Source organism: Trachinotus anak, unplaced genomic scaffold, assembly GCF_046630095.1.
Source record: "Trachinotus anak isolate AG129_WGS33_773 ecotype Australia unplaced genomic scaffold, CSIRO_AGI_Tana_v1 ptg000039l, whole genome shotgun sequence".
NCBI lineage: Eukaryota > Metazoa > Chordata > Actinopteri > Carangiformes > Carangidae > Trachinotus > Trachinotus anak.
The window spans coordinates 1,517,464-1,544,517 of record NW_027273890.1 but is presented as its reverse complement, the minus strand read 5'-3'; the positions used below and the strand labels follow the sequence as shown (position 1 = coordinate 1,544,517).

At 42.1% G+C, this 27,054-nt stretch overlaps 1 protein-coding gene across 4 annotated transcripts in view; it reads left to right on the top strand.

The window, feature by feature from the left end:
- LOC139614964 (abl interactor 2-like) overlaps positions 1 to 26,269 on the top strand; it is a 28,655-nt gene extending 2,386 nt beyond the window's left edge. The window contains exons 2-12 of one of the 4 annotated variants that reach the window (XM_071472665.1): positions 5,667 to 5,834; positions 9,523 to 9,699; positions 10,195 to 10,212; positions 11,993 to 12,096; positions 16,569 to 16,721; positions 19,033 to 19,157; positions 19,322 to 19,660; positions 19,792 to 19,956; positions 20,324 to 20,404; positions 20,506 to 20,688; positions 21,141 to 26,269. In XM_071472665.1, coding sequence (XP_071328766.1) covers positions 5,667 to 5,834; positions 9,523 to 9,699; positions 10,195 to 10,212; positions 11,993 to 12,096; positions 16,569 to 16,721; positions 19,033 to 19,157; positions 19,322 to 19,660; positions 19,792 to 19,956; positions 20,324 to 20,404; positions 20,506 to 20,688; positions 21,141 to 21,316 — 1,689 coding nt within the window. In that variant the 3' untranslated portion in view covers positions 21,317 to 26,269. The remainder of the gene's footprint in view (positions 1 to 5,666; positions 5,835 to 9,522; positions 9,700 to 10,194; positions 10,213 to 11,992; positions 12,097 to 16,568; positions 16,722 to 19,032; positions 19,158 to 19,321; positions 19,661 to 19,791; positions 19,957 to 20,323; positions 20,405 to 20,505; positions 20,689 to 21,140) is intronic. The other 3 variants (XM_071472667.1, XM_071472668.1, XM_071472669.1) reach the window with 3 other exon arrangements.
- Positions 26,270 to 27,054: the final 785 nt, after the last annotated feature.

Here is a 27,054-nt window from a genome sequence, read left to right as displayed (position 1 = left end):
CCAGTGGATGGCCTACATTCCCCCTGCAGCAGATGAGGGGAGCTGTTACATAACCCAGTTGTGCTGTTGATCCTGTTTTATGGGCTAAATATTTGGATTCAGGCTTCACCCATGTTAAGCCCTACTTAGCTGTGTGGCCCCCTCCTGGATAAAGTGGCCACAGCGGTCTCAGCCCCTGTCGAGATTAAATCTGTCTGGATGTCTTTAATGCAGGGCAGCTGTCTGTCATTATACTGTTAATAATACTGTTCATATCAGTCAGACAGGGAATCTGGTTTACTTATACTCTGATCAGATAGTTCCTGATTTATTATCGTTCAGGAAAAGTGTCTGGAACACCTCTTCAACAATTAGTTGACTAGTTGATTAGTCGATTAATCAGCAACTATTTTGAGCAAGAATACCAAACATTTCCTGGTTAGGGTTTGTTGTTTTTTTCACTGACTTTGGGAAAAGAAATGCTTCAGTATTTTCTGACAGTTCATAGACAAATTGACTAATCCAGAAAATAATCATTTGATTATTAGATAATGAAAATAGCTGTTAGTTGCAGTCCTGTTAATCATAAATATAATAAAGGAATTTTCCTAAAACTTGCACGGGAACCTTAAAGGTCCCATATTTTACACTTTTGCTGTGTTTTATCTGAAGTTTTGATATCCATATCAGCTCTTGTAACCAGAGGTCTCTGAACCAAATCCTGCCAGATTGTGTCCAGGTGGGCGGGGCTTGGGGCGTGGCTGAGGGCGGTGACTGGTTTGTTGTGACATCACAAAGTTGCAGAAGTCCTGACGGCTGGTTTTAAGGCTCAGTGTCTGAATACAGGCTGTGTGCATTTCTCTGTGGACTGAGGCTTTGATACTTTCACAGTATTAATATAGAACCTAGACCTGCTTTATAATCACAAACACATGGACATCTGCCTTTAGACTGTGGAGCTTTAACTTGTAGAGTTTAATGTGTTAAACATCCAGTCTCCTAACATTGTCTCTGTGTGTTTGTCTATTTTAAATGCTCTGTTACCAGGTGGTCCAATATAACACCACCCACACCTCCTCCGTGTGCTGTAGGTTTGTAAACTGACAGCTTGAAGCTGCATGTTTCCGAGTTCGAGCCTTAAATTGCTTATCTTTTCTTTGTAGAGAGAAACCTGAAATATGTTGACAGTTTGTAAGAATGTAGGCAAAGAAAATAAATAAATAAATCTAACATCACTTAGTGAATGTGATGTGCAACTGAAGGAACTGAAGCAGGAAAACGAGTTGAGTCTCTGCCTCCATTAGTCAGTTATTTTTCATTAAACCGAACTTGGGATTTAAACATTGTGCCTTTTCTTCACTGAGGCCCCTGAGCGAGCCTGCACTGAGCATGTGCAGACACCCCCACCCCTGGTCCCGTCCTGCTTTGTTCCCTCTGGGTCCTCGACAGCTGGTACCAGTTAGCTGTCAGCAGAGGTGGTCGTAATGTAACTCGACCTCCTGCTGCTCATTGAAAACACATGGTACCACTGCAGGAGGCAGGACGTGGACACTGGCCGTGTGTGTGTGTTTTGAGTTGGAAACCATGGCGATTGGTTTTCCAGTTGAGTATCAGCCTCCACCTTCAGTGCTGGTGCCAGGAACAGCTCCTGCGGGGGCGAAACAGGCTGAGTGCTTGGAAAGATGGGTTTGTGATCAGAAGCTTGGCAAACCTGAGCTGATCACATGTTTGAGCTGACATTATGTCACATTTTTCTGTTAAAGCAAAACTGCTTTTTAATGTGTTTGTGTTCTGTGATGTTCAGCTCGTTCTAACAGTCAGGAGAAGTCTTAAAACGCCCTGAATGCAGTTCCCTCCAACAGATCACTTATAAAAGACCTCTTTAATTTCATTCACAAAGATCTTGAATAATTTTTCTTGCTTTCTGTGGATGAGTTGGCTGTTAGAAGACAGCAGCTCGGAAGCTCAGCAACTCACACTGGACAAGATTTGAATTGATCTTAGGAAAAATGTGGTTGTTTTGTGTGTCTTTGTAGTCTTTTAAGTAAATTGTTACTTTCAAATAAGAAATATTAACACTGACCTAGTGGCCCCTGGGCCTCCAGGCCTGTAGCCCTGGTCAGTGACCCGTCCACTGGTCCATTTCATGTTGATTTAGCAATGATATTACTATGAAGTATTGTTATATACAGAAGGGAAATCCTGACAAAGAAGTGATAAAATGTCAGCATTTTCCATTATTATTTGACCATAATAAAAGAGGATCGGTTTTAAATTATTAGTTTATTTGGTGAACATTGAAGAAGAATGAACTTTGACTCAGCCTGCCTCATCTCCATCTACTGCCGTTAGTCATTTCCTACATTTCCCAGAATAAGTTCTAACAAGAACCAGAGGAAAGTTGTGTCTCGCAACAAAAATTAGATGAATCATCAAAATAAAAATATGAAGAGTACAGCTGCAGTCAGTGATTGCTTTCGTCATGGATTAATCTGCTCATTAGTGTCTTGATTAATCAATTAATTATTTGGTTTACAAAATGTCAGAAAACAGTTATTAGTTTCGTAAAGCCTGAGCTGATGTCCTACAATCACATGAATCACATGAGCAGCTGAACCTGGAGGATGTTTGATGTGTAAACGATTCACTGATCATCAGCACGTCTAGTTTTCTGTACATTAACTATTCAGCTGACATGTAAGAAATTTCTATTTGAAGTGGAAATAACTTCCTGCAGCAGCTCTGTCTCACACACACACACACACACACACACACACACACACACATATTCACACATACTCACACACTCGGAGGGATAAGGAGTTGTCCTTGTACGGTAAAAGCTGTTGGCCGTTGGTGGCCGTCTCTCTCTGAACAAGGTACAAACAGACCTCTGTGCGTGCGTGCGTGCATGCATGCGTTTTGGATGTGTGGCTCAGACTGGGGACTTGTTGGATCTGGTTCCAGAGAGAATGGCTTTTATACAGAGTTACGAGGTGTGTGTCACACACAGATTCTTCTGTCACACACTTCCACACATGGTTGGTGAGTAGAGGCCATGTGACTGACAGGTCTGTAATTTGCAGATGTAGGAAAGACACACACACACACGCACACACGCACTGCTCTGTTAATACCCGTCTGTGCATGAGACAGGCGACCAACTTTCTTTTGTTGCTGGCTTCAGTTTGAAACATCGAAAATCTATCAAAAAATTTCTCCGACCTGAAGGTGACGTCTTCAAATGTCTGGTGTTGTTCAACCAGAAATCCAAAAACTAAAAAATATTAATTTACAATGATATAAACAAAGACAAGCAACAGAAATCTGCAAATGTTTGGCTTTTTTTTACTGTTGCTTGAGGAATTATGTAGATGATTAATCGCATATCAGGATGGTTGCCAATAATTTTTGTCTTGTTTGTATTTGTTTAGTAACACAGGATAAAAATGAACAGCAGGAATGTTGATTAGAAAAGAGGTCGGAGGAATCAGAGCGTGCATATGACTCCATGTAGAACTGATCTGATTCATGTACATGGAGCCCATATATTTAGTCTGAATTAGGGAAAAAAGCAGCTGTGTGTGTGTGTGTGTGTGTGTTGTTCTGCCCTACCCTCAGGCCAGAGGAGGCAGCCCTCCAACTAGGTCACTGCTAACAGAACATCAGATGGCTGATGGGAAAGAGAGAGAGATGTAAGGACGATGTGATGAAGATAGGATGCAGGGAGATGGTGGAGAAAACTGAACAGATGAGGAGGGAAGAAAAGAAAAAGAGGTGGAGGCAGAGAACAGAATGGAGAAAAATGGGAGTCAGCTCCGTGGTTGATTTATTTGTGGCGGCCTGATGCAATGTCAACATCAACTACTCATTGATTTTCTATTTTTTACCTGCTTCAAATTTGTCAAATCTTATTTCATTGTAGATTCGCTCAGCCCTCCTTTCCCCGCTCTCACTGTCTCAAAACACATAAACAGCTGATTCATTTGTCACAGACGGACTGACCGTCAGGAGAAATCCCGCCACATCGGTGGGCTGGTGAATCCATGAAGGTTTTACCGTCTGTGTGTCTCTTCAGCAGCCGTCTCTGTATGCCTGTCACTCAGGGTGCACGTGAGAGCGGGCTCTGTGTGCTCCAGGTCTGGACTCAGACACTCGGGTCAGCTCGGCTATTTGTTTGACACAACATAAACAATGGAGCAAACATCAGAAAACAGTGAAAAATGACCATCGTGATTTCCTGGAGCTCAGGGTGGTGTCTCTGTGTTTGCTGCTGATGGAGGCTGCTTCTCCACAGGCTGATGTTCTGTTATTAGTTTGTCTGGTGAAGGCAGTTTGTCTGAGGACAGGGACTGAACTGATGGATGCTTAGAGACGCAGAGGAATGAAAACAGAACTGATGGAAAAAATTAATCGTAACAATTTTCACAGTTGTTAATTATCAAGCGAAAGTGTCAGATTTGTGTGTGTGTGGGATTAGTCAGCTGTAACTTTGTTTACATTTTCAGTGGAGGAAGTGTTCATTAGTCATTTATCCTGTCGTCCTGATCCGAACATGACTGAACTGAATGTGAATGATGATAATCTGTCCACATATTCAGTGTCACTCACAAACATGGTGCGTTACAGAAGACACTCTCACTAACACTGAGTCACTGTGACTTTAAGCAGCGCTCACACACACTGATGACTGTTATTAGTGTTTAAGCTGCTGACACTGCATCTGGCCAATCACGATCAAGTGTTTTCTTCAGTCATTATACAGTGTAATCAATACATTTGATGGAGTGTTGTTGTGTTGTCTGAGCTCTGACTGTGGATGTAGGGCTGTGGGTCACTCAGACCTGTGACACCAACTCTGTGTGTGTCTGCGTATGTGTAGTCTGTTCTAATATCTTTCATAAGAAAGAGTGTGTGTGTGTGTGTGTGTGTGCGTGCGCATGTGCATAAGAGAGAGAGACACATGGGTGTCAGTGTGTTTCTTGTCAACCTCAGGCATGAATGAGTTTGCACTGACCTACATCATGCTTCAGCAAACACACACACACACACACACACACACACACACACACACACACACACAGGCATCCTTGTCGTACTGTATTTGTTTGCTGGAGTGTCACATTCAGCATTTAACCCTGTGTGTGTATTTTTGTGTATGTGTGTTTGCATTAGTGCATATGTTGGTGTGTGTGTTTTGTGTTAGTTTGTTGAGGAGAATGAATGAGCAAGTGTAATGTTGACCTGCGATTGACCTCTGGAGCAGAAACACAAACACTGTACTGTACAGCGAGTGCTGTGTAATCCTGAAACAATTATTTGATCAGTAACAAATATTACTGAACGATAACTAACGAATATGTCGGCCCGGACGTCTCTGTAGCTCCACAATGCTTCATTTACGGTCAGTTGTGACACACCCTGTCCTTAAACAAACAATGGCAGCTCTTGTGATTTCAACAAGATTTCAATAATTGTGCCGCCCTAGCAACAGTTTATTTGAAGAAGCAGCCCAATCACGTTGCTGTGACGCAGTCAGTCTTTAAGTGCATCCTTTGAAGGATGCAGCCCCTGAATTGGGACAAAGCTATTGTCCCGTCTCTGCCGCCCCCACAGGTTGATATTTCTCTGTTTTCTTCTGCGAACATAACGCTGACCTGTTGATCTGTGTGTGTCTGTCCTTGCAGTCTGCAGACAAGCAGCGAGCGCTGGAGGAGACGAAGAGTTACACCACCCAGTCTCTGGCCAGCGTCGCCTACCTCATCAACACGTTGGCCAACAATGTGCTCCAGATGCTGGACATCCAGGCCTCACAGCTCCGCCGCATGGAGAGCTCCGTCAACCACATTTCACAGGTCAGTGCTGAGTCCAGCAGAACATCAATGTGGTTGGTTTTTAAACTTCTCATCTCATTTGGGAAGACTTATAATTTGTGCTAGGCTTCTGAAACCCTTTGAAAATGATAGAAATGTCTGTTTTCCTTCCTCATGGTAAACTGAGAGTTAAGATTTCCCTCCACCTCCACAGATTTCTGCTTTTAAATCTGAAGTCTGTCTGTCAGCATGAAGTATGAGCACATGCTCCATAAAATCAAACATACAGTGTTATTCATAGTGAGAGAGTACATGGGTGAGAGCACAGTATGTAATCATGTATGCATGCAAGCACATTTATGTCCAGTGTTCTGCTCTGCCCACCGTGATGCTGTAAAACACTGTAATGCACTTAAATAGATGGAAAAACACCACGGAGTGTGCAACAGTACTAAACTGCAGAGAGGTGGGCTGACATAGAAAAGTGTCGAGTGCAGAAATGTGGTCTTTTTTAGCCTGTCTGCTCACAAGAGTCTGGTTAATATGGGCTGTGATGGTAATGTATGGAATGACTGTGTGAAAGGAGTCTGTGGTTGTTCTGAGCCTACAGAGAATTATCACCTGAACCTGCAGCTTTAGACTCACTCTCAGCTCATTGTTTATCTGTGCAGACACAACTTGACTGTTCTGGTTCACTCTCTCCGCTCTGATAGCGTCGCTTTCAGCCACAGCAGCAGCTGGTGTTAGAACATAGTGGAGCATTCAGCAGCTAAAGAGCCAGATATTTCCCTCAGGAGCTGGTGGGGACCAAACACAGAGCTAAAAGAGGGAACACTGGACTGAGATTGATCCGTGGATGGATGATCATGTGGCTCTGTGTCTGCTGGATGTAAAAATAACCAACTGTTTGTTAAAAAGTGATCATACATCAGTGCTGTCTTTACAACTTTTTTCCTGCTGCCTTCAAGTGGCCTAAAATATCAGTTATTGCAGGAGGGACCTAGAGGTGGAGCATACGAGGCTCCTCACATGGAGAGAGCACTCACTCTACCACAAAATAACAGTCACACCACAGTCACACAGAGAAAAACTGGACATAAGCCAGTAACACACAGACAGGTAGTTGTGGAGGTTGTTAAGCAGGTTTCTCAGTATTTCATGTAAACATTATATCCTGACTCAAAAGCTACCCTGGTGTGCAAGTAAACAGTATATTTAGATGGTCATTAGAATCCTCCATGGACAAGAAACGTGGTTTCCCCTGCAGATTTCCTCTATATCCATTATTAACATTCAGGGAACTCAAAAGATTGAAGTTATTTGTCACGTGACATCTTCAGGTCACCACAGAAAGCCAACAGACACAGATACTTGGGTGTGTGGGGGACAAAGCGTGAGTCCTCTTCATGATTTTCAACTGATCAGACAAATAAAACCACCTGTAGGTGTAATCACACCCAACAGTGTGAAGCATCAGCAGTGGTTCGATCAGGCTTACACAACCTGCACCCACACTTCTCACACTGCAGCTGCTTCCACCATAATCATATTCCCAGGCACACTCGCATGTCATGCACACAAAGTAAGCTCAGTGTAGGAAGAGGAACATTAAAAGTCTCTTTACAGACGAGCTGTGTAGTTAGGACTGAAATCATAGTTTTCAGAGGTACAGAGGGTCCATTCTCTGCCTCAGACCTCTGAATAATCAGTATAATCAGTATAACACTCTGCATGCAGAGATAATGAGATGCCTCTCTCTGTGTTAGGGTGGCTTGTGATTGCACGTCATAATTACCGCTTTCTGTTCGGCGAGACACTGTCACATCTGTTATGTAGGCGAATGTTTCATGCAGCGAGGCTCCCTCTCCTAAAGAACCACAGTGAGATGATCTTTTATAGTCCATCCTTCATTTCAAGCCGGAGTAATCAGCCAACAATGTGATCATTTAACATGAAGAGGAAATCAGACAAATTCACAGTGGATCTGTGTGATGTAAAACCACCAGTATATCTTCTTATGGATATCAAACAGTAAAATATGGGACCTTTAATTACAACAAACCTCTGTGTGAGTCTGTGACTGAGAGACAAGATACACTGATGTGTTACGTATCACTGTAGCTCATGTTTCATGAAAACTACAGCGTTATGATGGCAACTCTCTTCTTTTTGGATTAATTAAAGCAGCTGCTGGAAAAGTGAGGTCATGTGTATGATCTAGAGATTTGGTGTCTCCCATCTTTCACACATGACACACGTGGTTCCCACCAAAGACAGACTGGGAAAACATCTATTTATATTGATTTTAACAGAATACCATCAACATTACATGAAACTGACACTGCTGTTTTAAATATATAGGCTGAATCTGAGTATGACACAGACATGACAGAATATAAATATTAGATTTTTTTTTTATTTAACAAGTGAAGGGCAGTATTTTACTGGTGCATGCTCTCACCCCCTCTTGGTGTGTGTGTTGCTCTGAACGAGGGTAAATAAGGCTGATAAGGTTTATCAGTACTGCAAACTGCTTTTGGTTGATGATGCTTGTGATGTTGCTGTTTAACTTTTAGCCTTTAGTCTTGTCTGTGTGAGTGATTCTCTTCTCAAAGCAGCAGTTTTGTCACCGTCACCCTCAGGTTTGACACGTGATGCATCCACTTAAATTTCCTTTTAACACACCTCTGAAAATACAGGTTAACACTTGTTCTGACCCCAGGCTTCAGGAACAGGTTTTCATCCATATTAAAATGCAACACACCAAAATATCCACAGTGTGAGAGCACAGAACAGTGTGAAATGTGTTTCTCACTCTGATTGCATCTCAGTTTTTAGTCCGACAACATAAGAAAGACGTCAGCAGGCTCTGGGGACGTCTTATATACACTGTGATGAATGAATCAGTGCAACAAGCAGTAGACTGATCAATAAGAGTTGCTGCCCAGTTTTTAAACCAAAGCTGGCAGTTCTGAGAGAAAGTCACAGTAACCTTTTATTAAAAAGAGGGAATCACAGCTGTAACACACACACACACACACACACACACACACACACACACACACACACACACACACACACACACACACACACACACACACACACACACACACACACACACACACAAGCCATTCAGAAAGCATTTGTACTAAAATGTCACCATTTATTTTCCTGATTTCCATTTTTACAAGTGTTCTTTTGTCTCAAAGAAAAATGTCAAAATGATCAATGAAATGTTCAGTTCAGATGCTCTGAGCGTCTTAAAGACTGAGAGACTCTGAACTGAATAACTTTCCTTCTTTTAGTTTTATCAAAGCTGTGTTATTGTCAACAAATCAGCATGTTCATTTAGCATAGAAATGTATGTTCATGTTAAATTAATAATCCCGAAGTCCTCACTGAAAACGACCAGAGGTTAAACTGTAGTAATGTTGGTGATGCTCTGACATGTCAACACAAATATGTGCAGAACTAATGCCATGTTTGCACTGACTGCATTGTGAGTATGTGCGGCCCTGATAGTGTGGATGTAGACTCTTAGTGTTGTTAACACTGTTTACTGTCATTTTGTTCAGCAGTAGCTGGTCAGCATAAACACATGGACTTGACAGTAATGTGATCTCAGGCTGGATAGATCTGGTACCTCTGTAACATAAGTCAAAGTATTTTCTGCTTATTTACTAAAGTTTGGCATTAGATTCACTCTCTCTCTTTCTCTTCCTCTCTTCAGACCGTTGACATTCACAAAGAGAAGGTGGCGAGGCGGGAGATTGGCATCTTGACCACCAACAAGAACACGTCCCGCTCACATAAAATCGTTGCTCCGGCCAATCCGGAGAGACCAGTTCGCTACATCAGGAAGCCCATCGACTACAGCGTGCTGGATGACATTGGACATGGAGTCAAGGTGGAGATCATGATGAAAAGGATGTTTATAGATGTTTTCAGTGTCCCTGAATCAAGACAGAAATGCAGCCAAAAGTTTTCAGCACTGAGAATAATGAGAACAATATTAGCTCCAGTGAGTGATGTGATGTAAACTTGCATGTTTGTGTGCATGGCTGAGCTTTTACAGTCACTATGTGACTCACTAAATATGTAGTGTGCACTTGCAGTGTAAAATGCCCACGTGTAGGACAAGTGGCATTCATTATCTATCAACTGTGTTTTCAAACTTATGATTTAAGTACAACTTGACATTTTTTCATCTCATCATTTCACAGCAGCACTTTCTCTCTGACTCTTTATTTCTGTGTCTGTATTTCAGCTCTTCTGTATCTTACTTTCTCTGGGATGCTGGTTCTAATAGCTGATGTTTGCATGAAGCTTTTACACTGACACTAACCTCTAGACAACTTGTCTCCTCTCTTCTTTCTCCCATTGCTTTCTCTGACGAATAAAGTGGTTGTTGAGGTTTAAGGTAAGGATGCACAGCACACCTACACACACAGACCTGTAACTGAGGCAGGTGAAATACCACTCTGAGGAATGGAAATGGCAAACCTCTTATTTATTAGAGCCTTACCTCCCGTTCACACACATCATCTCTCAGATTTATTAAAAACATTTATGTGTTCACATGAGGATTTTTCAAGACTATACAACAAAGATTATATTTCCCAAAATTGAAATGGAAACACTTCTCTCTCATTCAAGTCGAGGCGTATCAGGCCAGAGAGGGTCAGTTCCAACCATGAGGCAGACTGCTGGAAATCTGTTGTCACGTTAAACTGGAACGATATCACAAGAGGAGAAAACCCAGCTTTACTCACATAATGCAGACCATTTACAATTGTGTTTTATCGACTTTTATGAATATGAATAATTAAAAATGATATTTTAAGAGCTAGAAGGTTTAGAAAATAATGAGTAGAAACTACTTTGTTGTGCACTGGTAAATTGTCAATAAGAAAATAACAGTTCAATCAGAGCTGAGTTTGTAACTTGCATGTTTAATGCTAAAGGCGACTAAAACCTTCAGGCTTGTGAGACTAAGACAACACCCTCTGGTGGATAAACTATGTAATGGAGACACTGTAAATCACCCTACCTCTGCATGTTTTTCCTGTTACTTAGAGCAGGGCAGCAGGGATGATGTGTTCCTGTAGTCCAACCATAACGTCATCATCACCTGGTTCCCTCCATTAACAGCCAATAGGATTTCTCCTCTGTGTTTTGGATTATTAGAGAAAATCAGCAACAGTTTCTGATCCTGACAGGTTTGGTTCAGCAGGATCATCTTCACTTTATGATGTTTGAAGCCTAAACACAACCAGCAGCAGTAAAAAGCTCATGTTAGGCTCTAAACCAACGACCCCACGGTCACATGACTTCACCGTCACCACCACTAACCTTCAGCCTGTAGTCTGATTCAGCTCTGAGCTCTTCTACAGAAGCCTTTCCTCTGACAGAGTTAGTGACAGTCTGTAGAAACACAGCGAGGCTGTAAAGGTGGACTGGTGAGGAGGTCGGTTTCATGTTGGACTGATGACGTTTAACGTCCCCGACAACCTCTGTCGTCTCATTTAGACTCTTGTTAGCAACCGGCCTTTTTAACAGCCGGAGAAGCTTCAAGAATCAAGGCTGAGGGATTTACTGACAGGTTTTATGTTGTAGAATAAATGTCTTGACCTTATTTCAGTCATCTAACCAAAAGCACATTCAAAGAAGCCAGAGACTTCAGGACAAGAGAACAGGAAGTGCTGAGATGTTAACTCTGGGTTGTAGGACTCCTGCAGCACTCTATTAGTCAACATACAGCACTGTGCAAATGTTATAGACACTAAAATTAAAGTTCAGGATGCCTCCTAAAATAATGTTTTTTTATTTATTGATTAGCCTCATATAAAGGACAGTAAAGAGAAGAAAGCTCAATCAAATAAATATCTGCCTTTAACTCAGCACCAGCAGCTACATGGTTCTGAGGGTCTTGGAGAACTTGCTGCAGTTCCTCTGTGGATTTCTGAAGATAGCTCTTTATGACTCCAATCACAGGCCCCCTGATGGTGTTGTGTGATGAATCTAAACATCTAAAACTACAGCACAGTAATGTGTGTGCCATGTAAATGTACTGGTCAGTCTCCATCATTTGCACCATGATTGCCAGCCTGTCAGTGACTTGATCATTTGACATGTGATCGGTGTAGTTTGACAGATATGTGACTTTGGCTGTGTGTTTTTATTTGTGTGTGTTTCCACAGGTGAACGGCCAGCAGAACATGAAACTAGGAGGGGGCCTGTCCCGGTCCAACCCCCCCACTCAGAAACCACCCAGCCCCCCGAGGGCAGGCAAAGGCATCTTAGGGTATGTAACATATACACGCACATGCATGTATGTAAGAAAGTGTGCTAGTCCTGGACTGAGCTGGTTTCCTGTGTGAACTGGTCATAAAATGTGATCTGATCTTCATCCAGGTCATAAGTGCAGACACGGTGTCTCTAAGCTGATATCACATGAACACATCTTTACTGAACACACCCACTAAACCTTCACAGTCCTGCTGGAAACAGTCAGTGAATCTTTGGATTTAATAACTGGTTGAACGTCCTTTGGCTCCAATAACCTGAAGCAGCTCTTCAGTAGCTGCTGATCAGACCTGCTCCATGTTCAGGAGGAACTTTGGACCATTCTTCTAACAGACAGATTCTCAGGGTGTCTGGTGTGAGCAGCTCTCTGAGCTCAGTCCACAGCATCTCCACTGGATTAAGGTCTGGGCTCTGACTGGACCACTCCAGAACATGGGTTTTCTTTGAAGTCATCCAGTGGTGGATCTGCTTTGATGTCCAAGATCATTGTCCTGCTGCATCACCCACCTTGCTTCACCTTTGGGATGGTGTTTATATGTTGGTGTGCAGAGCAGTTTTTACACCACATAGTGCTGCCGTAAAACATTTTCCCAGTGGTGTTGTGGAGAGCAGCTGCTTCCTTTAAAGCTCCACACAGTCTAAAGGTAGAGGTCCATGTGTTTGTGATTATAAAGCAGGTCTAGGTTCTATGTTAATACTGTGAAAGTATCAAAGCCTCAGTCCACAGAGAACTGAGTCCTGACTCCAGTGAGCTTCTGGTGAAGGGGTTCACATACTTTTTCTAGCTATACTGTGAATGTTTCAGTGATGATTTCAACGTAGACAAAAACAATAAAATGATTTGTGTGTTATTCTGTTTGTTCATATTTGTAACTGGGATGAAGATCTGATCATATTTTAGGATAAATTTATCCATAAATGCAGGTGATTCTAAAGTGTATTTGTTGTCACTGTACGGACACACACATTCACACACACTCACCTTGGATGAGTCTGTCGAGTGTGTTTTTGCTCTGTGTTCAGGGTTTGCTCTGTTTTTTTGTATTTCTTGGAAACAGAGAACAGGGCAGATAGATCCACCTTTCACAGCTGCACAGATGTGTTGTTCTTTGCACTTAGAAATAAGGTGTGTGTGTGTGTGTGTGTGTGTGTGTGTGTGTGTGTGTGTGTGTGTGTGTGTGTGTGTGTGTTTTGTCTCTTGTGGAAGGATGGAGCATCCTGCGGCAAGCTTATTACAGATTTGACCCGGCAGAGGGGGATGACATCACACACACACACACACACACACACACACACACACACACACACACACACACACACACACACACACGCTGCAACACAGTGCTCAGAGGAATAACGTCATGTGTTGTGAAAGCTTGTTGTTCTTCCCCCTCAAACATCTAGGTCACCCAGCTGTATCTCTCCTTATCTTTATCTTTGCTCCTCTCTTTCTCTTATTGTCCTATTTTCACTGTCCTCCTTTGTTCTTTCTCTCTTCTCACTTCAACCAGTTCACTTTCTCTCTCTCTTCACTGCATCCTCTCTTCTTCTCTTCTTCTCTGGTACTGCAGCATCCAGACGTGAGGTCGAAGGTTGTGTGGTTGTTCGTTTAAAGGAATCGTTCATTTTGGGAAATACATCTTGCTGAGTCAGATGTTCAGATTGATTCCTCTGTCATGTCTGTACAGGAAATATGAAGCTGCAGTCGCCACCTGGTTAGTGTAGCTTAGCATAAAGACAGGAACAGCTAGCCTCTCAGTTCTGTCATGCTTTTATAACTGCAACATCGTCTGACAAAATCATTAAGCACATAAATTAAAGACAAAGACTGAGGAGAGATTTCAGCTGTATTTACTGTACAATGATCAGTCAGAGTGAGAAGAGACACAATATCTTTCTTACTGTGTCTCTCACACAGCTCCTTTATTTACCTTCAACCCCAGAACAAAACAGACTTTTATTAGAGGCAGGTCTTTATTTCTAACTCCCTCTGATTGATATGTAGTTTGTTTTGTTTTCAGTCACTCCCGTTTGTCGTGTTAAAGTTAATGCATTACGTGTTAATACAAACTCAACTCAACACTTCCTGTAACCACTTCAAATTTAAAGCCCTCTAGTGTTTCAGTGGACAGAAACTGTTTTATTCCTGTGCTGCAGGAAGTGTATTATTATAGTGTCACTGGTGTTTCTGTTGTTTACATGTTATTCAGATCTGCTAGTTTCTTTAGCAGTTAGTGATGACTTCTCTCTGTCTCCCTCTCTCCTGCTCTCTGCTCGGTGAGTCTTATGTTTAGTTATTCCTCTGCCTCCTTTAGTGATAGTGAAACATAATTTCATAATAAAAAAGTAGTTAATTTGCTGTAATGGAGGCGAGGCTCAGTGTATTGAAGTGCTCCCTGCAGTTCCTGAGTAGCTGGGCTCAGTAGACTGCCTTTTACAAAAGATGTAGCCCTAAGCTCCCAATCTATACACGGTCCAGTCTCTAAATGTAGCAATAATGCACCAAGTTATCGACACTGCAGCTGTAAACAACCCTCTAATAGAACCTGTTGGAGCCAGAAACTCCAACTCAGTGACCAATGGTGAAAATATGATCACTCAGTCAGGGACAGTCCAGACTATAGTGTTGTGGTCCAGCCAAAAATACATGTATATTTATATTAATATTTAAACGTGTATTAATTGTCCTCAATATTCATAAAGTTAAATGAATTAAGTAACTTATACCAAGACATTTAATTTAGTGTCTGTTATTCAGATTTAAGCTATGAACTATGGTTCTGTGCAGCTTACATGAGAAATCATTGAGCCTCAAATACAAGAATGTAAAATCAGACGTGTGAGTGGGATCAGTCTGAGCAAATATTATAATAAAATACTGGAGCTTTAATTCATTACAATACTTATAACAACACTTAGTGCGTTACAGTGTTACTGTGTGTGTGTGTGTGTGTGTCAGCACCACCTGGTCTCCCTGTTGGACGTATCAGTGCTCCTTCCTGTTACATATAACAGATCAGAAGCGGTCGACGAGCCAAGTCCATCTGTCCCTGCGTCACCACGAACACACACACACACACTCAAACACAACCGTGCACGCAGAGATGAGGCGCAAACACACAGCAGTGGGTTGGCATCACGCTGCAACCAACAGGCCAAATCCTTCTGTCGTTACACACGACAACAACCCAGACACACACTCACACATGATTCTCACTTTCTGTGTCTGTTGTTGGCTAATTCTTGGTTTTGTGTTTAGTTACATGCTACAGAAACTATCACCATCACAGACTCCACACATCATGTTAAAATGTTGATTTTGAGTGACTCTAGTCAGGTGTAATGATGTGCTGTGTGTTGTGCTTTGGACATCATTTGTGTTGATGTTGGGAGAAATCTCAATCCTGAATCAATCACACTGACTCCTGTTAGTCCTCAGTCTGGTTTTGGTGTGTTTCTTTCTTTGATGATGCTCTTTAGTCCTGATTCTCTTCAGCTCGGTGACACTGGAGGGGTCGTAATTCTCTAAAAATACTCCCTGACCTTTGGAAATGACCTTTACAGATTTCTCTGTTCGCACACAGAAAGTAGGAGGCGAACCCTCCGGCCCATATTTCATGTAGAGATAATTGCAGAATTGACTCTATGAGTAATGAAATCCATTCACTATTTCAGTCACATTTTGTTGAATTATAACTATATTTATGGCTTCACAGAGTTGACAGTTAACAGTAGAATATACAACCTGAGCCTCCTCCTGTGGCCCCTGTGGCTCCACATTAGTTTTAATGAAAAGATTTAAATGCTTTACTAAATGTTATTAAACTTAGAATCGAGTAAGGAATGGACATTTTAATTTAACTGGTATAACCTGAGACCGAGTCACTCCTGAGGATTAAACTAAAGAAATGTATTCACATCATCAGACAGGATAATAAATTAGAAGTCACTTTACCTGAGCGCTGTGTACTGCACTGCGACATCTCACCTGTGGGCGGTGCCTGTGTGTTTATTAATGTGGGGGGGACCACCTGTTCAACAGGTGGCACTCACATGCACGCGTACGTGCGCTAACATGCATGCGCTAACAGACCAGCCACCAAAACAAAGACCTGAGAACACACTCGGAGGGGGTGTGACTTCTTCTCTGCTCAGGACCCCATGACTCCCAGAAAACTGTTGTTTATTCCTGTATTATTGTTTAAAATTTCATTCACAGACCCTTTAACGTCCTTCATGTTACTAAAATATTAACAGGACCTTTGAAGATGCTGTGGATTCTTGATCGTTTAAACAAACCTCCACTCACATTAACATGAAACAATGTTTTTTTATCAGGCTTTCGGGTGTTTGGACGTCCTGTAAAGGAAAGCCCCGCCCCGACAGGACCTTGGAGTCAGACTCTGTCATCACAGTCAGATTATTCCCTCCATTAACCCTGTTTTTACCCTCACCCTTTTGCATGTACAGGAAGAACTCCCCCTACAGAACCTTGGAGCCAGTGCGCCCCCCAGTGGTGCCCAATGATTATGTCTCCAGCCCCACCAGAAACAATATGGCCACCGGGCAGCTCCCCAGTCCGGCCCGCACCGCCACCCTCAACCATCGACCCCGAACATACAGGTAGCCGGGCGTAAACATGGCTGCCAGGGCAGGACCGAGCTCTTCCTTCTGCTCTCATGGAGTCTGAAAGAGCTTTCTCTAGTCTTTAGGACATATGTCTCTTTGACTCTGTCTCATTTACAAAGAGGCAGATCATCAACACATCCACGTGTCTGGTTTGGCACGACAGATGTATGAGGGTAATAACAACAACATGTGTTTCATTAAAGTTCCCAAACTCAGCTGACAGATGTGTTGAAGGTTTGAGAACGACTCTCAACACATTCTTCTCTCAGTGTGTTTTCATGCTTCCATTCTTGGTTTTTCTGTCTGATCAAATCACATTTAACAAGGTGACTGAACATGAGCAAAGATGTTGGATCAGCCTGAGGCTCCTTTCTTAGTTAAAGTGATGGTTAAGGGTTATTCGATGTGGGGTTGGGAGACGTTCTTATCTATAGTCAGTGTGTTACCTGCAGTGGATTCAGGTAATGATCCCGTACTATAGTTCAGGCCCAACAAAGGGTTTTTGAAGACACACCAGGAGCGATGGTGTATTACTTTGAATAGTGTATTTTTTAATGTGGTAATATGAGGTTTCCCTTCACACAAACCGAAAGCGGGCAACAGTTTGGGATGAGTTCAGGGAGTTAGATGAGAAGATTGATACCACTGTCAGATGTGAGTGATAAATATGAAGCTGGAAGCTGAGGAGACATCAGTCATGAAGACTGACGCAAACATGTTAATCAGGGAGCTGTGGAGGTGCCAGTAGGCAGATGGCTGTGGCTTCATATTCAGCCTGCAGACATGAGAGTGGTATCAGTCTTATTGTCTAAAGCTCCACCAGAGAGATAGTTTAAAGCCTAATAAGATTTTAGCTTAGGGCTAAATCATCCCTGTGGTTTGTTGACAAGAAAGAAACTTTAGCGAGACGAACTGTTAAATATCTCTGAAGTGCTTGTGAGCTCTCACCTTTCTTCTGGCTTCATCCCACTTCCCTCCGCTCTGTGCAGTGTGTCCTCTGTGGTTTTATCCAGCAGTGACGTCAGGGGTTAGTTTAGTTTGGATTCATTTGAAGTATTTCACATGATCACTGTAATTAGTGAACCATGGAAAGCTGATAATTAATGAATTAATGTTAAAAATGAGTTTTCTTTGTAATTTAAATAGTAAATCTGTTTATAAAAGTTGTTATTCATCTAACAGTCCTCTTTATGCTTATTAAAACACTCATGATCAGAATGACTGACAGCAAAGGCCCCAATTTTTTCAAAACTCTTAAAGGTCCCATATGGTATAAAGGTAGATGTCCATGTGTTTTTTGATTGTAAAGCAGGTCTAGGTTTTTGGTTCTGAAAACCACAAATATATCTTCTTATGGATATTAACATTTCAGATAAAGCACTGGAGAAGAGTTGAATATGGGACCTTTAACTATATTATAATTTTCTTTTCTCATAATTTATTTAATCCTGATTAAATGATTTTTTCTGTGAACATTTAATGGCCTTAGGGACAGTCTGTGGATCCTGATGAGCGCTGCAGCGTCACTGCTGATGGAACACAGAGGACACACTGAGCTAACGCTGCTTCATCCTCACAGCATCAACTAACTGAGCCTCTTCTCATCCTCAGCTTCGTCCATGTGACTGTGTGAGCTTGTTGGTGCTCTCGATGGGAAAAAACTTTCAAAGTATAACTTAAATTTAAATTTACACTGACAGATTGATTTCAAATTCATTAAAATTTTTATGTTAGTCTAAAAATACACATTAAATTAAAGCCAAAATATTACAAGAAAGAAACTTTTCGGGGAAACATTTTGAAAATAAAGTCATAGATTTTGGAGAAATGCAGCACGATGTGCTGTTTAGTTGCACATTTTAAAATGTAACACGTTGAATATTGTCCTCCCATTCAGTCACCACGTTTTTCTGTGTCGCTCTGGAGCCTTCAGCCAATCAGATTCAGTGTTTGCAGCTTTTCATTGTTTCATTGCTTCTGTGCTGATGTTGATTTAACTCACTGCCATTCATGACTTCTTCCAGACATCGCTCTGCTTTTACTGCTGTTTCTCTACAGGCAACTGTCTGTCTGTCTGTTTCTCTGCTGCCTCTCCTCCATCGTTCTCCTTCCTCCCATCTTTGCATCCTTTTTAAACATTTTAAAACCAGTCAATTCTCCATTAAAGTTAAGTTTTGTACATTTTGTGTGTAGCTATAATTATGTAACATAAGACGTGTTTGACGTTCGTCTGGTACTGTATCATATAAACATTCAGTACACTGATTATACTGCTGTGTGTGTGCGTGTGCGTGCGTGCGTGCAGTGGCAGCAGTGGAGGCAGTCACCCCAGCAGCAGTAGTCGGAGCAGCAGCAGGGAGAACAGCGGCAGCGGCTGTGTAGGAGTTCCCATTGCTGTGCCGACGCCCTCCCCGCCCTCCACCTTCCCAGGTAACACCACACACACACACACACACACACACACACACACACACACACGCATGCATGCACAGGGAACATACAGACCTACACTTTACACCTTCTTCTTCCGTCCGTCTTCCCTTAAACCACGTAACTCCTTCCTGCTTTTCTCCTTCCTTCTTTCCTTCCTGAAGTTTCCCCAACTGCTGGACCAGCTAGCTCCTCCTCCACCGCTCCAAACTCCTCCCCCTCCCCCTCCCCGACTCCTTCCTCCTTCTCCTCCTCCTCCTCCACCACAACCTTAACACAACCCAACGCACCCTTGCCACCAAACTCACCCTCACATCCTACTGACTCGCCTCCTCGATCAAACTTGAAATCAAACGCGCCCACCAACACCTCCTCGCCCTCTAACCCCACCCCCAGCACATCTGAGCTCCAGTCGGGTGTTTTTCCTGGAGAAGTGTCTCCTCTCCTTCCTCCTGCACCTCCTCCTCTCTCCTCCTCCTCTTCCTCATCATCACCTACTGAAGGTGAGTTTCTCCTATAACACCGCCTCCGTCGCCAACCTCACCAAGTCCTGCTCTCTCCCTGATTATTTACATCTGAACTGGATTCACCAGTGTGGTCATGTGTGTCTGACTCCGCCCCTCTCTGCTGTCAGGTCCTATTGTCCCTCAGTTCTACAGCATGAACCGGCCACAGCCACGACAGCAGGCTCCACAGGTGGGGGGGTCACTGCCGTACCGCCGCCCCCCCTCTGTGACCAGTCAGCCAATCGTAACACAGAACCAGGTCAATGGAGGTCCCTACTACAACCAAAGCCCAGGTACGCTGCAGTAGAACCAGTCTGATGGAGCTCGTACTGGTTCTGATCAGAGCGTCAGGGGCGTGGCTTAAACTTGACGGTGATCTTTGAGGTAGTGGTGGTTTCACAGTGACTACTATATATATAAATATATATGACTTGTGTGTCCTATGTCACATGACACTGACACTACTTGTGATGGTCCAGGTCAGGTGTGTTCACTGCCTTGAGTCTTTAAAAAGAGTTGTGTGGTTTGTGTTTGTCAGTGACGACATGTGATTGTAGACTGAGGTGTTTACACCTTTTCCTCCTCATTAAACTCTTATTCTGATTATTAGTGGAATCAAAAGCTCATTATGTTAATTAACTCAGATTTGTGTGTTTGCAGCCTCCCCACCACCCCCCTCCCTCCTCCAGTTCACCCCTCAGCTTCCTCTCATGGGTTTTGTTGCTCGAGTTCAGGAGTCCAGTAAGTATAAATGTGTGTGTGTGTGTGTGTGTGTGTCTGCGAGTGCTGTTTGTGTTCCTGAATGTGTAATATACCTTCTCATCCTCATACCTGCTCCACAGTTTCAGACGCCCCTCCTCCCCCTCACCCGGCTCCTGAGAGCCAATCAGGGCCAGAGGAGCCCCTGCCTACTCCTCAGCCATTGGAAGATGGACATGAGGAGGAGGACTCAGCAGTAGTGGAGTACAACGACCCGTACGCTGAAGAAGACCCACCGTGGGCTCCCAGGACCTACCTGGAGAAAGGTAACGCTACAAACAACACACAACATAACCATTAATATGTCTAACACATGTCTTGTTTTGTTTGACCAACAATCAGAAGAGATTCAGTTTTTTGGGTTTTTTTTTGTTTTGGTAACACTTTATGTTACAGTCCTGTATTTTAGGTTCCTGGAAACATTCCTCATTAAAATTACAATTTATTACCAGCTAATCTTAGGAAGTTAAGAGGAAGGTTTACAGGAAATTAGGTAATGTCAAATAAAGCATTACCCATTTTGCAATGGGTAATTAATCAACTAACAAATAGCTGCAGATAAATGTTATTCTGCTAACTGAAGACCTGCTGCAGCTCTCATTGTGTTACTGTGTTTGTTTAATCATAACTTTGGTGGATATGGGCACGGTGTTAATAGGCAATAATAAAAAACTGATCTCATAAATAATGATACTTTGCTGTGTTTACCGCCCTCTAGTGGTGGCCATCTACGACTACGCAGCCGACAAAGAGGACGAGCTGTCGTTCCAGGAAGGAGCGATCATCTACGTCATCAAGAAGAACGAGGACGGCTGGTTCGAAGGAGTGATGAACGCCACCACCGGCCTCTTCCCCGGAAACTACGTCGAGTCCATCATGCATTACGCCGACTGATGAAGAAGAAGAGGAAGAAGAGCGTTTGTCTTGTTTGTTCTGTCGCTGCAGTTCAGTGTCTTGGATCTGATCTAAAAGGGAAAACTGACTCACTTCCATTTTTGTTTTTGGTTCATACACTAACCAATCACAAGCAAATCAGAGCCTGTGAACAAAAATCATTGGTTCACTAATATTTTATTGTGAGTATGTGACAGACTCTGATCAAATTGTGTTTCAAAATGAGGGATCTGTCCTGCAGCTGTTAGAGGACCGAGAGGCATCGATCTCACCTGCAGACATGAGTTTGGTGTGAAGGTGGCAAACGTTTCATATCATAAAAACATGTTATTTTTATTTTTTATTTTTATTTTGTTTTCCTGTGATCACGAGACATTCATTTTTCTTGAAATCACAAAATATATTTTTTTTATGCTTAGTGACACAATTTGCATAAACAAAATCACTCAGTTATGACTCATCAAACCTTGAACACACAGACCAGATACACAGACTGGTAGAGTTAACACGACTTATCAGCATCTTTGTCTGGAATAAACAACCAGAAATCTAACTTTCACCCACTCACAGACAGATCTTACTTCACATTATTAGCAGATCTGTGGAGGAGCGCTACTGCCTTCTGCCTTCTGCCATATTTTAACTGACACAAAACCGACCCACAATGCTTGCTGCGTATGCGTCTGGGAGACTGTTGCTGCTGATGCTGTACAGAACCTAACATGAGTTAAATTAACCACAGTAATCCACCACAGTTATAGTGATACTTTTAAAAGCTAATACTAAACTTCTGGCATTTCTACCGTGATTTAGCGTGAAACCGTTTCATCTCTAGATACGACATGACATATGTTTTGTGTCTAATCTCAGAGTTTAAAAAGACTGATTGAAAGGAAGCTATACAGAAGCCATTTTTACACTAAACACTGAATCCAGAGATTTTAGTTCCCCTCTTAGTTTTTTTTTTTCTTCCATCCATTCTGTTTGGCTTGAAACACTTAGAATATCCTGATGATTGATGATTATTTAGGGCAAACAAATGACAAAATATTAAGAAAGGCAGTTCTAGTATTCTGTGATTTGTGGATGAAAAGGACTTTAAAGTTATAATCCTTAAAATTTCAGTCTTGGTTGATTTGATTATACCTATGGTTACCATGGTAACAGTAGTTGAGCTGCTGCTCTGTCAGAAATCAACTGTTGGAGCAGCTGAATCTGTTTCTAGTGCAGCCAAACAAACTCAGGTGGTTTCAGTGATCATGTCAGTCAATGATCATCACAGACTCCATGTGACGTGATGCTGTTTGTGAAGTGAAGCAGTGTGAACAGTCAACAGTGAGGCTGATATTAAATTACAGACAGTGACACTGGATCACTTCCTGTGGACTGACTCTACACCGACCAATAAGAAACAGGCTCATGAAAATCTTAAGGATTGTAACGTGAAGGCTTTGACTCATGAGTGTGTGGTGTTTGGGTAAACAGGCTTGTACAGTAGTGGCCCGCAGGTGAGGCAGATGTGTGTCCCATCCGTGGCCCCAGCAGCTGCAGGTCGACAGCTGGATCCATTAATAATGTGGTGGAGGTGGTGGAGTTGTATCACTTCAAAGAGAGAAAGATCCTAACACATTTTTAATGAATTTCTGAGATAATATCATAACAGTATTAATTGTTGTAGAGTTTTAGTACCAGATACGAAGCTTTGTAAATACACACAGCCCTTCAAGTCCCTCGGAGGGAGAATCAGTGGTTTCTGTCAGTCATTCCTGGACAGTGGAGAGTGCAGTCGCTCTAACTGCAGAGCCCTCCCTGTTTTCTGTTTCCTCTATTCTCCACCTGTAAAGTAACTCCTGCTGCCGATCTCCTTCACCCTCCTTGTTCTCCTGCTCTAGTCTTAATAATGGAAGGGATCAACCAGACTCTGTTCTGTGTCTGATTAATTTTCTGTTGCACCGTAGCAGGGCTGAAGTCTTTCTGCTGCAGCAGCTTGATCACTTTGGGAATGAAAAGCCATCGTGGCCAGTTGACATCTAACTGAACTGACCACTACACCTTCACACTACGACACCAGGCCAGTGTTCAAACCAGTTCACTGTCAGTGAATTAGTAGGATTTGTTTCCTCTTTCTCCCCCAACTCCTCGTTCCTTTGTTTCCCTCAACCTCTGTTTTTTCCATCTTTCTTTGTCAGTGAATTAAAAAGAGATGCTAAGGACTCTGGGAGAGGAAGTAAAGTCACCAAAGCTTTACACTAATCAAACTGCAATAGAAGAAAAAAGGATAATAACACTCAAGCTCAGTGAATGAAGGTAGATAATTTGTAAATGAAGTGGAATCCATCTTGGTGTGATGGACAGTCTGTGTGTTTCTGCTGTGCCATAATGAAAAGTGAAAAGTGCCTGTTAGTTTAGTTTCACCATGGACACAGAAGTAAAACAAACCCACTGAAGTCCCACATTCACAGTGACAGGAAACAGATTCACCTAAATACATCACAACATTCTGGTGATCTGATGGTTCTTGAACATGTTGCACATTTCACCATCTTTAAAGGTCAGTTAAGAGGTTTTTTTCTCCAACCTGGGTCTTGTTGTTATAGTTAGGACTCATTTCTGCTGTACGTCTATAGAAAAGTTTACAAGACATGAGTCTAAATTTGAGCTCAAATGATTCAAATGATCTAAGCCAGAATTATTTTGACCCGTGTCTCCTATTTAAAGTCTCAGTTTTGGTTCAGACTCATATCTCAACAACTATTGGATGGATTGTGATGACATTCTGTACAAACACAAGTGTCTTTCCATCCACTTGTTTTTAGTCACATTTTCAATATGCACATAAAGTAAAAATGCAAAAATAATTGTGTGAATAAAACTCAAAGTGAAACAGCTGGAAACAAAACATAAGACTCAGATTGTGAGAAAAAAAAAAACATTTTCATAAAAATGTCTTGTGTAGTTCAACTAGAATTTTTTCCTGTTGTGGTGGAAAAGCTTCTTAAACAGGAAAACTCCTTCAGGTCTTCCTCCAGACATCCAGTGAATGATCACTTCATACCAAAGTTCATCAGTAAACGGAGCAATTTAACACTAATTCACACAGACTGTATTTGAACTCTGATCTTTGAGCCTTCTGTTGGTTCTCCTGTAGTGACGAGGACCTGAACGAGCCGCCCGGTGGAGGTTTTGGACCTGTTGCCAGTTTTGAAGTTTACAGTGTGTTTGCCTGCATGCCTGATATATAACTGACATTTTTATTCAGTGTTTCATATTCTTTTTTTTTTTCTATAACTTCTTTATTCTCTGTCTGATCAGCTGGAGGCTGTGACATTTTTGTTCAGTGGTTTTTGGTTGTAATTTTAAGATGAAGGTGGATATTTTTGTGCCATATATCGATGTGTTGTGGTGTGAATAGAGGTGTGTGAGTGTGTGTGAGTGTGTGTACCAGTGTGAACCAAACCTTCTGTTGTGGACTCTTGTTGACTGAAGTGACTGTGGACCTGAACAGTGTTTCATTGTTGTACAGTGTTATTTAAGAGGCAAAAACCAGAGTATGCCACATTAATGCTCTCGTCACAAGTGTGGATGGAGGAGCATTAGTGTATTTGTAGCCGTGCTAGTGTGTCATTTGGTTTTAAAGGTAGAGGTGGTTTGTGTTCAGAGTGTTTTAAAACAGTCTGATCTCTTTGAGAAAAACATTTGCAATGTTGACCAAAGAAATATGTTGACTGAAAGGAGCTGTTTGTAAGTTTTGCTATTGCTAACGTTAGCATTAAGTTTTCTTCAGCCATCCATTTACAAGAGGTTATAACACGTCCTCTGAGCAGCGCTGGGCCTCCAGTAGAAGAAAACAAGTGATAGCTGTATGAGGAAAACAAGAGTTAACAGTGGTGTTGCTCTCTGTGTCAAATCCCAGCGTTTCTTCCAGACTCTTAAGGAAAGAGCTTTTAATGCTAACATTTGCTATGTAGCAAAAGCACAACTTACAAACAGCTGCTTTACGAGCTGATGTGCCTGTTAGTCGACCAACAGCTGTAGGGCTGTTTTCAGGACGACATCCCCATCGAGGAACTGGGACAACGAGCACAAAAGAACCGTTGGAATCAGTTAGCAGCATTTGAGACGTGGGATCAGGCTCCAGGCCGGTTTCTGTTCATCAGATCTGCCAGCTCCTAAACTTTTGGGCGTACTCTGGTTTTTGTTTTGTCTGCAGTATCCCTTTAACCGCTGTGGACTGAGAGCTGAGACGATCTGTGAAATGTCCCAGACGACTTTTACCAGGAACCTGCTTCTGCCCTGTAGATGATAAAGCTTCGTTGTTAAAGTTTGCTCCTGAAAACCAGGTCTAAAATTAAGCAAAACAAGTTAACAACTTTTTTTAATCAGGTTTACGTCTGTGACTTTTGATGATGTTCTTCAGGGCTGATGTGTATTTAAAAAAAAAGTAGGACTTAAATGCTTTTAAGAAGTTAAAAACAAAAAACGAGCCCATAGGTCGTTTGTGCAGCAGGTTATGAACCAGTTACATTTCGTTGCTAGGCGACATCTAGTGGCCGCGGTAATTATGACGGGAGCAAAGGGAGACGGGTGGTGACGTAGTATGAAGAGCGACACAACCCGCGTCAGGAGGAGGTTATTACCATGACAACAGAGGTGAAGCGCTAACTTCAACCCAAATCACCATCTTCTCTTCACCCTAACCATTATCACGGTAACCATGGCGACCAGGTCTCACGTCACCATCTGTGACCGGGACCAGATGTTTGTTGAATCATTCCTGTTTTTTAGACATTGGCTTAAAGTTTATATATTGAGACTCATTCAAATCTGCCTCTTTGGTTCCTGGTAGAACATGGCACCTGCAGAACCGCCCTGTCTCCTGAAGCGACCCGCACTGAAAGCACATGGGTGTTGTGAGAAAGAGTAAAGCTGAAATGAGTAAATGTTTCAACAGCCTGTCTGTGTCTCCGCTGTTTCTTCATTAGAAGGTGGAGGGGTTCCCGGCCTGTGTCTCAGATGTTTGAAAAATTACACAAACGAGGCAATTAAAGGATAAAATACTTATCAGCTGAGTGTGAGGAGGATAACTACAAACTTCCACAGAGTCTGAGGGAAAACATCATGGACTGTGGCTGCACTGCAGTCTCCTGTGGCCGAAAAGAGTATTACAACAATAAACACTGGGGAAATAAAATAAATATAAAAATATATATATATCACTGCCTGCTTCCTGCCCGGGGTTTCCACATACAAGCCATACTTTACCTCTTAACTTAGTGATATGTATATATGATTACAAATTCAGTTTAATTGTGTGAAAACCAGAATATCTGCAGTTGAAACGTGTGAAATTAACAACAGTCAAGTAAATGAATTAATAAAATATGGTTGAAATAATCAGAAATTAAATATTGGTTGAAATAAAAACAAAAATACAACTAAACTGCCTATTATATGAGACATAATACACGTTACTTTAATCCTCCCAGTCAGCATTTATACGCAGTACACATGTAAATATGCATCTGTTCTCAGATCTAAAACTGTTAATATAGTGGTGAACAACTCTAACTCCTTATGTTGACAATGGAGGCTGTTATATGAACATAATGAATGAAAACATTACTAAAACAATATTATAAATATATTTTCTTTTCATTTTATATATTAAAGTCTTAATTGTAGAAATTATATTTTTTGACGATAAACACTTGAAATATCCTTTTTGAAGCCTATGGAAT